At 49.1% G+C, this 13,363-nt stretch overlaps 1 protein-coding gene across 1 annotated transcript; it reads right to left on the reverse strand.

The window, feature by feature from the left end:
• Positions 1-7,911: 7,911 nt before the first annotated feature.
• LOC147962690 (uncharacterized) lies at positions 7,912-13,013 on the reverse strand. Its single transcript, XM_087534272.1, has 2 exons — positions 12,316-13,013; positions 7,912-7,984 (listed from the first exon to the last, which is right to left on the reverse strand). The coding sequence occupies exons 1-2, from the start codon at positions 13,011-13,013 to the stop codon at positions 7,912-7,914; spliced, it is 771 nt and encodes a 256-aa protein (XP_087390398.1).
• Positions 13,014-13,363: the final 350 nt, after the last annotated feature.

A 13,363-nucleotide genomic window follows, 5' to 3' on the forward strand; every position in this document is an offset into this window, starting at 1 on the left:
CGGCATAGTGGAAGATATGTTGACGGCCCAACTACGCCGACGGCCCCCGTCAGCAGCGGCAGTTATTCTGATAGTAAACACTCTTTAGAAAGGAGACACGAGAACTCTGCAAGAGAGAAAGAACAAACATATTGAACTATCTACGGTTCCAGATGGCAACGGGGACGAAACCCATCGGGTTTTGCCTTCCCAAACCCATCCCTATGAGAAAATCGCAAACCCGTCCCCGTCCCCATCACCGTGCGCGGGGCTAGTTTTCCGCCCGTCCCCTAAACCCATCGGGTTTCGGGGAACCCGCGGGGAACCCACGAGAAAATCAAAATATTTAAACAAATATAGTGGCGACAAAGAATAACATTTCAACAACAAAATAAGCACATTTCAGCAGCATAACTAGAGCAAATTTCAACAAAAAACAACCCAACTTGGGACGTGAAGAGGCCACCATTGAGTTCGTCACCGGTGGCGACGCCTTTTCTCCAGATTAGACCGGCGGCAGGGGAGAAGACGTGGAGGGAGGAGGCTCACTGGCGCAGATCGTGGTCGGCGGATCTTGCGAGATGGGATCGAACCAGGCGGCGCCTGGAGGCCTAGGTTTAGGGTTAGGTATTATGTGGGAGAGAGACGAGGGCTCGAGCGAGGGGGAAAGGAGCGGGCGATACTGGCTGTTTGGCCTTCGATACTAGGGGGTGGGGGGCTCGGTAGTTTTGGGTTGGGCCGCGCAGGAGCACTGGTTGGTAAAATATGTATTTTGCCGGGTTTGCCGGGTTTCGGGTTCGGGGACTACCGAAACGGGTGCAAACCCACGAAACGTGTCGGGTTGTATAATGTGTCCAACAACAGCCCCGCGAGGATGAAAAGACGCCCATCCCCGTCCCCTAATAGGGTAAAAACCCGCGGGGACGCGGGTTTCGGGGCCCGTTGCCATCTTGATCTACGGTGCTAGAACACACAAACACACTGAAACTATGAAAGAACAACAGACATGGTGCAGCAAGAAAAGATACTCATATGACTGAATTTATTGTGCAGAGGACCTATAACACAATTGGGAAAATTGCCTTCATCTATTCTGAAGCAAATACGGCAAAAACAGATGATCTATTAACTCGGTAAGATGACAGCTGGGTACATTTGATTCCAAAAATGCAAAAGGGGACATTCGATATTCCTGTTAGCATAATACAGTACGTAGTTCAGAATGGAGGGCACGACAGAAAGTAAGAACTGAAGTACCTGTATCATGGCATCATGGCGATGGTGTTAGCAGCAGCAAGATGAATATAAGAATTCCCGTAATCAATCATGTCCTGAATGAAGAGCCATATAATTTGCTGAGAAATATAAAGGGGTCAGCACAAATACATCAGGAAATCAGCAGCAATACAGAGGGATCAGCAGAAATACATCAGGAAATCAATACATCAAGAATACGGCCCTTTTCTGAGGAGGTTTAAATTCATTGTACGGAATTCGGCGAGCGCGCCAAGCTTAGCAGAGACGAAGAACAATGGAATGTCCATTTGGTCACTAAGGTCGTCCGCTTCATTTGATCATTAAGTTTGTATTAAGCGCCACAGGCCAACCTTTCAGTGAGCAATTAAAACGTCGGTCCTGCTCATCGTTCGTTTGCTCTTTCCAGTAATTCTCCGTTGCCCCTATATATGCCTGATGAGCCTTGAAAGTTCATGCTTTCAACTATATTGACGGGAAAGTTTTGATTCTACTGCTATATTGAAACATGGCAGAACAGAAGAGCTTTTGCCAAGAGTACAGTTTTTTGTAGCTAGAGCTTCACGGTACCATATATTTTGACCGTTCAGTATGGCATCCACTGCATAGGGATATGTGCATAGTGTTAAAAAACTGCAGCGGTGTCAGTGAAATTAGTGCTTGATTCTCATTCCTGTGACCGGCCCTGCTTCTCTCTGTCCAACACTACACCCACGTGAAATTCTGACAACACCTCTCTCTCATGCACAAAGATTCTTTACATGCAAATGAATGCATACAGTCTCTCGCTCACTTCCGAGCAAAGACTTTTCTCTTGACAAATCGTGTCTCTCATTTATGTAAAAAAAGCTCACTAACACAAACGCTATCTCTCTTTTAGAAAAGTGTTCTTTCTCACATTATTTTATTTTCAAAAGTTCTTTCTCAGCGTCACAACGTTGTCTCTCTTCAATCCAATTTTTTTTTCTTGTGGAATGCCCACACAGCTTCTCTCAATCACTCAAAAACTTACTAAATCTTTTTCTCTAGGATTTGTCTCTTTATTTCTGTCTGCCGGGTCAGCTGCGGAATGATGCACCGTTCCATCCTTTTTTAATCGCTGGCGAACAGGGCAAAGCAACCAGCTGTGGCAGGCTAGTGCCAGAACCTAGCATACGACAAACAGACCAGCCGCTCCAGCAGGTGCTCGTGCTTTGTGTTACTGTTTACGTAGACAGGACAGCTCCTCCTAATGATAAAACAGCGAACAGATGCATGGCCTGAACTGCACATATCACAAGGCAAACTGAGGGTTCAGATAGAAGGTGTTGTGGAGCTCGAGCTATGACAGAACTTTACGTTTTGCCAAGCATCAGAAACAGAGCGTCTTCTCTCATTTGCGGGTTTAAAACTCTCTGCAGACCGCAGTCCCTTTGATGAGCTGAACTCGTCAAAATTAACCATCAATATATTTAGTACCGATCGAGCTAAGAACTGCTGGCGTTTCTTTTCTTTGTACAATTCAGGGAGTGTTAACATGAAGAAATCCGACCCTGCATACATGATCCGCACATCTTTGCTGAAAACTGTTGACAAATTCGTCAGTTCAGGGCTCGTGTGTGGCTCTGCAGAGGCAACACCGGCTGAGTCTGTTGTGCCGTCACAGCCAAGTGGTACATGCTGCCGGAGCTCAGCGTGAAGACAGCTAAGCATGGAGGTCGATGTCGCCTGAACCGTCCTAGATCAAGTACGCAGTTAATTATTCGGAGTAAATGTTTCTTGCTTGAATTAGAAATACTTGCTCTTATTTGTATCGGATTTGTACCGGTAGATATCTCCCGCCGTCACGTAATATAAGTGCATTTTTTACCTAGGTCAAAGTTTTTTTTTATTGAGCAAAAGAAGTGCTTCTCCCTTCTGATTTTCATTAAGGAAAACCAACATCACAACTATAAGCACCAGTTCAAGACCTAACCAAGCTACAAGAAGACCCACAATAACGCAAATTTATAGTTTTGTACTCACATGAATCACAGTAGTCTCCAATCGTATGATTTCTTAGCATCGAATCTTTACCTAATAATAAAGGACGGAAGCTTTCATATCCAATCCAGCTCCAATCCAACTAAAAAAAAAGTACTCCGCCTTTACTTCCATCCGGTACGCCTCCAAATCGCTAACTGGTTGTATATACGATCATGTTTTCTTTGTACCAATACATGTCCAGGCCAAACACGTAATCAGGTTTTTTTAAAATATATCGTCATGTGCTCTCCTTCGTTCCACGAAAAGGCCAGGATCCTGCCAGGTGACACAACACTTGTGGCCAAGATCACACGGCGCTCAGGGCCGGCCCTGGGGTATGGGTGACGGGGCGACGGCCCAGGGCCCAGGGAGGGGCCCATGATGGAGCATTTATATATACTATAACCCAGCAAAAAATATGAAAAGAATTAAAGAAAAGAAATAAGAGGCCCATCAGATAGCTAGCTAGCGACCCTTGATCGATTAGCAAACACGAAGCGTCAAGCTAGCGACCCTTGATCGATTAGCAAACACGAAGGGTCAGGCGCCGTGACACATGCCAGTTCCCAGGCACACGACTGCTCGTATTTCGTGGCCCATGACGCCCGTCGGCCTCCTCGCTCGGCGCCTTGCCGCGTCGCCCTCGCCTCGGCCGCCGCTGCCCGCTAGAGCTATGAGCGCCGCCCCCGTGCGGCAGTCCGGCAACCCGGCCATCCGGCATCCGGCAAGGCGGCACCACGACAATACCTATACAAATATACACCCGACTGCAAGTCTTGAAGTCTACAACGTGGCCGTCTCCAATCGCTGAAATTCTACAAGTGAATACGTTTGAACGTTTCCATCCATGTTAATTTTCTCGGTTCTTGTCCAACCCCCAAACCTTCAGTAGTTTATTTATTCTTTATTTAGTATGTACGTATTCAACTATACATCCATGATCCATCCTCCAATTTCAGTATGCACAAAATTTTAAATTTTCTAATCCAATCTATTAATTTTTTGTCATTCTAGGTACATGTCTAGGGTTTCATTTTGCGATCTTTTTAGTATCATTGTTGTTGATAGAGTCACTTCGAATTTGGTTACTATTGTTTTTAATGGAATCATTGAATTATTATAGTCAAATTTTAAAATAAAGATGTGTGATTGAAAGTTACTCTTAATAAGTTATATATATAACGCACATGCATACATATATGGTCTTAGGACATAAGACATAGGGACCCATATCGTCGAGTTCGCCTAGGGCCTCCCGAAACACAGGGCCGGCCCTGACGGCGCTGCCGCTTTTCGCCAACCTCCGCTGCGGTTTCTGGTGACCCTCACTGCCACATGCTACTTCAACCACGCCGGATAACTGAGGCCTCTCCATAGCCCCGGGGCTCAATCTTCAACTCGCCCTTCTCACAAGTATATATGCATCCCGCTTGTTTGTTCGTTGTTCCACCTAAGGAGGCCGCCTTCTTGAAGACCAGGTGTACTGATCATAGCCTAGCCAACACACCTGGTTGTCGGTCGTCGTCGACGAAGCCGCTCACGATGATGAAGTAGCTAGGCGATGGCCAACCACACTGGCATGTACTCGGCGTCCACCAGCGGGTTGACGAACTCGACACACCGCATGCCGACGGCCAGCAACCGCTCATGTACTCCGGCGTGACGGTGTTAGGTACAGGTCAGTCATCATCCTGGTCCATGCCCGACGACGCGGCCTCCTAGGTCAGAGGACGAAACTATTGATGGTACAGGTACACTGCACGTTGCTCTCCATGGCCAGGTGCTAGATGGCGCATATGCATGTGTTGGATCAGCCTCGCTAGATGAGTGAGCAGTCTGTCAGACCCGGGTGCACTAGCAGCTTCGGAGATGCCACACTGTATTCCCGACAAATTTACAGTAGTTGCACTGTTTAGTGTTTCAGTTTGTTCATATGGGTCTGGATGGTTGGCAAATGATTATAGATGATATAAAGGTAATAATTTATACCAAATGAAAATTACTGCTTTAATGTGGTGGATGTTTTAATTAACGAAAACACTAACGCCTACACGTGCGGGCGTCTGGCAACTCGCCCACACGCATGGATCCTCGTTCAATCAATTCTGCACGAATCTTGACGCGTTTTAGCAGTTTTTGTGTGCCATGTAGGACAAAGCTGGTGTGTGGGCATTCATCCGGTTTTCACGCACACAGAGAAGACTGGTGTGTGGGCGTTTATCACTTCGCCCACACGCCTGTCCCTTCGCCCACACCCAAAGCTGGCAGTTGCCATGTGGTTCTGCATAATACATGGCAACTGTCCTAGTTTTACTTGTAAGCAGATGGCAACTCTTTTTTACCCGAGTTGCCATGTGTTTTTGCATGGTACATGGCAACTGCCCTAGCGTGCACGTAAGCAGATGGCAACTCTTTCTTTTACATGGGAACTGCCCTAGCGTGCTTGTGAGCATATGGCAACTCTTTCTTGTGAACATGTTTTTTTTTACATGGCAACTGCCCTTGCGTCGACGCTATCCAGGTGGCCTTCCGCGGCCGGCAACCTCGCCGAGGCACACACGGTGCTAGCGCCAGTGATCTCCACGGCCATCGGGATCGGCCGCGTCACCAGCAGCTTCACCGTCGTGCTATCCCGGCGCCTCATGCTGACTTCCCCGTGCCTCGTCGGCTGCGGCGTAGCACGCCGGCGAGCTCTACAGCCCGCTCCACCACGAGGCCACGATGTAAGCGTTCAGAGGCTGCACCCGCGTACAGCTTGTGGAGTGAACCAGTACGGGCTGGTCGGAGATGGGGAAGGGTTCATGGAGGCAAGGGCAAGAAGCGACGGGATTCATGGAGAGGGTAGTACTTCGAGGGGTATTTTTCTGGAATAAAACCAGTACGGGCTATGGAAGATAGATATGACAAGTGGGACCACATAGTCATTGGGAGCAAAGAGTTATCCTGGTAAGGATTAGCTTTTTCCTGGTGCACCAAACTGATGTACATTGGTATTAGGGTTGAGTTTGATCGGGATCAAAGAGAACAGGGTGTCGATTTCAGGGATTGAAAGGTGAGGGTTTGATTCCGACGAGACGTACGAGTTCAAGGTTTATTTCAGACTTCACTCAACTCATGATATAGTAGGACTTTTTGTAGCCAACTGATGTAACCTTCATTCTAGCTGCTTTGAACTCCTTTCGCTCATTGGCATCACTCCACTCATCTGAGGAAGCGACAGAAACTAGAGGACGACAGTCGACAACGATTGTTCAACTATAGCGATTCTGGTAGAGGAACAATACGGGGAAGACATGCGGGGAAAATGTGATGATTAATTGGCCACATGGTCTACAATCTATTATACTTTTAATATCCTTCATGTTAAGAAGAGAACTAACAAGACAATTTACTTAGTTTTGTGTATCATAGTTCATGTGGCGTATGATTTTTTTCTCCCATTGCAACGCACGGACATGTTCGTTAATTATTCCTCGTGAGAAATAGTAAAACCTAATTATACAGGGATCAATCCTTTTATCACCAAAATGTGAAACAAAGCTAGCTAGAACAAATGTTCCAGATCCGACCCATTGCATGCACTGATCGATGTAATGAAACTAATTAAGGTGGCCAAATTAACTGGAAGGATCAAGGGACTCAGTAGGTAGGTAGTCATATTCTCCTCATACCAGACCACCACCTAAACATCTTACTCTCCTCTTTCACCTGCTCTGGGGACGGCTTCCGGTCCTCGTCAAGGCCCTCGTCCATGCGCTTGAGGTAGATGTGCTTGAACATCGCCGGGTTGTCTGCGAAGCAGTGGCGCAGCGCCGCCGTGGCGTCGACGCACGCCCCCACGTCCTCGCCGGCCCCCAGCTCGGGGTGGCACTCGCCCATCGCCGTAAGGAAGTCCTGGAGGCACCCGCCGTTGGCCACGTGGTGTGTGACGCAGAACACCTCGCTCTTCCTGGTGGCGTCTGACACGGTGGCCTCTACTATGTCGGCCATCAACCCGCCCTTCTTCTTCCCCATTGCCGTCAATGATTTGTTCCCTGGCAATGCGTGTTGGCACAGGCTCGACCTCGACGTTGATGGAGCCGAGCACTTTCCGAGCTAACCGGTTGGAGACGTAGACGTAGAACGATGGTCAGATGCACGTATACAGCAAGCAACCAAGCAGCCCAGCTGTTGGATTGATTCCTCTGGAGCTAGCTTATGCACGTACTAAACCAGGAGCCGCCGGCTAGATCGCGATCTAACCAGCGAAACAACTCGACGAGAACACACAGGCAGGCGATATATATATGGCTAAACAGGGCCTTGTCGGTCCTGTTGATCTATTGCTTTTTGATCTGGGTTCGATACAGAGATTACAGGGCATATGTGTAAGTATATATATAGCTAACCTAGGCTACTACTAATCCTATACATACACGATGTCGGTTCCAAGCCCGAGCCGAACCAGACGACCTGGTTAATTTCAACAATACGGCTAGGGTTAAGCAACTCGTAGATCGATCGGTCGAGCTAGCTACGGCCGGCAATATATCGCCGCGCTTAATATAAATACGTAAAGGATGATGGTTCTTCGTGCGTGTAAAGGAAATATGTCTAGAGTTAGTTTCCCACAATACATACATGATCGTCGCTTAGCCGTAATGTAAAACAAAACGCCCTGCCAACCGTCTGATTCTAAGGCATGTCTCGCTGGATTATCCCGCCTCTCTCCTTTGCAATCTCCTCGCGCGGGACGCCTTGCAATGTACTATACCCAAGCAATGATAGATTCACGTACGATTTACAACAAGTTTTACATAAAATCGACGTGGAGGATTATGATTAGGGTTAGGGGGAGGAACCGGCCGACCCCACTGAAAAATCTCCTGAAATTTAGAGGAGTAAAAGGCCGAGTATCCCTCATTGGAGTACTTTTACTCCTCTAAATTTTGATCATTTCTAGCCAATCCTCTAAATTTAGCGGAGTAAATTTTTTTTGGGCTCATACATTTCGTCGAACACTTACTATGCAACGAGCAATGATGATGATGACCACGCCGACAATACCGAAGACCACGCTGGACACGACACTACTAGGAAAAGGCCTACTTGTGGCGCACCAGTTTTGCCTACTAATGGCGCACTACTGGTGCGCCACTAGTACCACGCCACTAGTATTATATACTAATGGCGCATCACTGGTGCACCATTAGTATCTGGTATACTAATGGCGCACCACGCCGTGCACCATTAGTATAGACCAACATGTGCCATTAGTATGCCTCCCAGGGGGCCATATTTATCCATGTGCTTTGGCATACTAATGGCGCACTGTGGGGTGATGCGCCATTAGTATCCTTTGGCATATATACTAATGGCGCACTGTGTAGTGATGCGCCATTAGTATCCTTTGGCATAGTAATGGCGCACTGTGAGGTGATGCGCCATTAGTATGAATATTCGGATTTTTTTTTACTTTTCTGATTTTTGCACAGGTTACAAAATATATTATTGGACAGAATATAGACAGCACCACACAACAACAGCAGATTCATCGAATACAATAGAAGATTAGTCTCCGAATACAATTCATCATATTAGTCTCTGAATTCAAAAAACCGAACATAGAACATTACAAGTCTCGAGACCACGAGTAGCGAGTTTGCCTTCACATTACAAGTCGATATCGATCATCTAAACTACCATCACATAGAAGAGAGCTGCGGTTATCACGATGAGCATCATCGCGATGAAACTGGTCTTCATCTGGTTCCTCCAACGCTCCCTCCTCTCTCCCGCTAGATAGCGCGCGTATCTAGATTCTGCCTCCGCCCTAGTGGTGTACCCTTTGTAACTGTTACCGCTGAAACGGTGAACCTGTCTCCGACACTCCTCCTAGTCGTCGTAGACTCCGGAAACCTTACCCTTGTACAAGACATGCGACGGCATCTCTATGCACAAGCCAAACAACAGACAATACATAAGCAATATATAAGTATGCAACAAAAGGATCGAAAGAGAAAAGCAAGACATCAATAGCACGATTCATGGTCCTACAAATAAATAGCATCGATTACATCTAAGTTGAACGACTGTCCAAACCAAAGAGACATAGAATTCATTAAAGTTTAATTACAACATGAGCCAGTCAATGTTTCAAAACTACACATAGCATCACTACTTTTGACTCGACTCATGGGACCGGAGCGTGGATGAAGCCGCCGTCTGTCGTGATGGTCATGAAATCGCGGGCGTTGTCAGCCTGCATTTGTAGCGTTGTGTCTATCTCACTGTTGGACGGTTGATATCTGAGGTAGAACTGCCCACGAGGTATGAAGGACATCTTGATGGATGATTTCCGCAAACTCCGACTAGATGCGAAAGAATTCTTGTCTGATGTCCGCGTCCTGGATTGCCGACAAGCTCGCGGCCCAATCTTTGAAATTATCTGATAGCAGAAGGTGATGATGGTCCCGTACGATCGCCCGCATGTGATGGAGGGCGTAGTAGGCATCCTTCTGACCGCCAGGCGGCTGCTTAACGCAGGAGAACGTCGTATTGTGGGCGAACACGTGCCTGCCGTACCTACGAACTGGCCTGGTGAAGGTGCCTCCAGATTTGGCGTAGCCGGGGAGAACATCATCAAGAACTTTCTTGATATTTGTGTAGTCTATCTTGGAGTCACGGTTCGGGTCGAAATACGTGGCCATGGAATATTTCGGGCTTAAGAGGATGAGTGTGCAATGTGTGTCACTACACAGAACACGGAATGTTAGAAAAAAAAAAGAACGATCAAAATCTAAGAAATCATATGTTACGGGGCGGTTAGGGGATGACTTACTCGGGAAAGTAAGGCACGAGGAAGTTATCCTTATCTGGGTTTGCCAGAATGACGCCTTCGAGGTATGAACTCGCGACTTGGTGGTCCCCAATGCTGCCCAAGAGCTTGGCACGCATGTAGAAGGGGTCGACTATCAGGATGTCCGGGGTCTTGTCTCTAATGATCCGCATCTCCATACTCAAGCGAAAATAGCCGAACGAAGATGTAGTGCAGCGGATGAAGGTTAAACATAGCAAAGATGTCATCAAACCGCAGGACGATCGTACCCCCGATGGCGCCATCCACAAAGCCCTTGCCCTCTGGCAACTTGGCCACGAAAACCGGGTATGCCACATCATTCTCTCTGAGACGCCGCTTCTCCAAAGAAAGAACACTGTCATGCAGACTCCGCATAGCACCGGTTGCAGCATTGAGCATATTTGTCGGTAGCATCGCCCTACCCGCCACATGCACCCTCCTCGAGATATCCTTAGGTGAAGGTGGCACGTCCTGAGCACGTATCGTACTCGGTGCCGGCTGGCTCGCACCGGCGCCCTTTTTAGTCTTTCGTTTCCGTCCCTTCTTGTTGATCTGCTGTAATGGGACCGAGTTCTGCTCACAGACCGCCTTCTTGAGCGTGTTGGGGCTGATAATATTTCGCACCTCAGCTATCTGAGGCTCGGTGAAGGTGGCAGCTGGAGGCGTCTCCTGAGAACTGAACGCCAGACGACGCTTGTTGCAATTGGGTTTCTCCGCCGTACCAGCTAGATCACGGTCGTCTTGGTTGGGTTCTTGAGAAGGTGGCCCGCAGAACTCGTCATCGTACCCATGTTCGGCAAAGTACTTATCAACGTTGGTAAATGTACCATCGTCGTTGTCGTCGTCGTCCGGATCCTGTGCCATATGCATGTCCGGATCCTGTGCCATAGGGATGTCCGGCATGTCCGGTAGCATTGTGGCGTTCTTGCCATGGCTTGGCGCCGGCACGGCTGGCGGTCTTGTCTGTGGGGTGGTGTCCCCCGCCCCCAAACAAATCTGGCTCTTCGGCCAAAGCAAGGGCCAGCTTACGCAGGCGCTGAGGGTCATCTCATCTTCTTCGCCGGTCCCAACGGGTCGAATCGGAGGTAACAGCTCGTCGCAGCCTGGCAGCACCCGAACCAGTTCAACCCTATACACTGTGGGTGGCATCGGATTACCGTGGAACACGGGGTTGCTCGGTTGAACGATTCTGCCCTTGGCTACATCGACCAACTCGCCGCCCACGAAGTGCAGGAGAGTGCAAGGAACGTTGGCGGCGCCCTGCGAAAACATGTAGGGCGTTAGGGATGCCCAGTCAAAGGCAAGGAGATGAAGTCATCGGCCGAGAGGCTTAGTTACCGTGATGCCGTCGAGCTCGGCTAATGTCGAGGCACCGCCAACGGCAGGCGTGCAACTGACGGAGGGGCCGCTTGCTAGCGAGGTGCCGGCCGGCGTACACCCGGGTGCATTAAGCTCCAATGCCCGTGCCGGCGCCGGAGACACGAATACCGCCTCTGCCAGAGACACCAATGGCGCCGCCTGCGCGTTGTGCGAGTTGCTGGCTGTGAAGCTGGGAACCGGGGGAGGCCCCTATTGGCCTCCCGCAATCCACGTCGTCAGCCAATGAATCAATGTAGGAACCATGGCGTTGAGCGTCGTTCCCAGTTGTTGTTGCACTTGCTCTTGGACAATCTCTGGAATCCGCGTCACTTGTGCCTTGAGTGCTTCAACCTCGCGCGACTGGCTTTCCGAGCTGGTCATTTTCTCCTTTCGCCCACCAGCGGTATAGTATGATGACCATTTTGTGGACAAGCCTTTGCCGGCCACACGACCAGCTAACGTCGGCTTACTGAGCTTATCCTTGTTTTTCATTACGTTCAACGCCCTATTTAAAGGGGTGCCAAAAGGGGAGCTCTGAGACGACCCCGCGCTACTTCTCTCATTGTCCTGCGGAAGGAACGTGAACCATTTAGAAATATTGGGGTTTAATTAGAATGCAACCATATGGAGCTAATTACGCGGGGGGTGTATTCCTTACCAAAACAAGCTCAAGCGCCCTGGTCTTCGGATCCGTGGTAAGCTCCTTTGTTACCGGGTCCTCCTTGTACCGGGCCCTGAGAAAGTTCCTGGTCTGCTTGTCACTGTATTTCTCGAAGAGGGGCGGTAGGCCTTGCTTGGCACGCTCCGCGTCCTCCTTGTCCCATATAGGCTCCGCCACTCTGTAACCGCCGGGACCGAGTTGGTGGACCCCTAAGTTCAACTGCTGCATTTCTTTCCCCCACTGACTTGATTCGGAGGTTGCGCTGCTCTCGCACTTGATCTTGAACTCCTTGTAGTCATCTTCGCTCATCAAAGGATATTTCGCCTTGATCTTCTCATAACTATCACCTTTTTCAATCATTACCTTCACCGTGCTTCTCCAAGTAGACAGGGTCGTGCTCATCCACGTGAGGGCGGCACAGTTCACCTTATTCCCTGAGAGGCGTGTGTTTGCAAAGTCAGCGGGGAACTTGTATCGTTCGTGCAGCTTCGTGAAGAGGAGGCTGCGCAAATTCCCTCGGTCCTTATGCCTTAGGTTCTCGGTGTTGATCGAGACGGTGCTCCGGAGAATGCATCCGAGCTGAACCGAGTACCCCTTGACTACTTCCTTGGGCGCCGTCGGATGCCCGTCAGAGTTCACTTCAGTAAATTCCTCCTTGACGGTGCCGAGGACGCTCGGGCGCCGGTCCTTCCGTTGCCTCTTTGGTTGGCTGCCATCTGTGCGTGCGCCGCCATCATCAGTGGTGGCATCCTCGGCGGCACCTTCAGTGGTGTCATCCCCGACGCCACTAGGGGTTGTGTAGTCAGGATCGGTGTCTTCCGCGGCGTCCTCATAGCGGTGAGGTTCTTCCTCCATCTCCTGGGACAGCTCCCAGAATTGCTTGCCGCCCGAACCGCCGGCCTCATCGTTGTGGGCCATGTTTCGCTCTAAATAGGAAAAAAGTTTGGTCAAAAAGTTGGTTATTGTCAAGGACCAAGATCATGGTCTCATCATTTAGGGTTTGTCGACACCGAGGCATCGTAAAATCAAAGCTTTTATCATTTATGGTTTGTCGACACCGAGGCATCCTAAAAGCTAGGCTTTTATCATTTAGGGTTTGTCGACGCCGAGGCACCCTAAAAGCCTAAGCGTACATCATTTAGGTTCTCATCGCGACACCGAGGCACCCTAAAAGCCAAGGTTTCATCATTTAGGGTTTGTCGACGCCGAGGCACCCTAAATGCTAAGTTAAGTTTTCACCATTTAGGGTTTATCGATGCCGAGGCACC

Source organism: Triticum urartu, chromosome 7A, assembly GCF_056163025.1.
Source record: "Triticum urartu cultivar PI428250 chromosome 7A, HENAU_Tu73, whole genome shotgun sequence".
NCBI classification, from domain to species: Eukaryota; Viridiplantae; Streptophyta; class Magnoliopsida; order Poales; family Poaceae; genus Triticum; species Triticum urartu.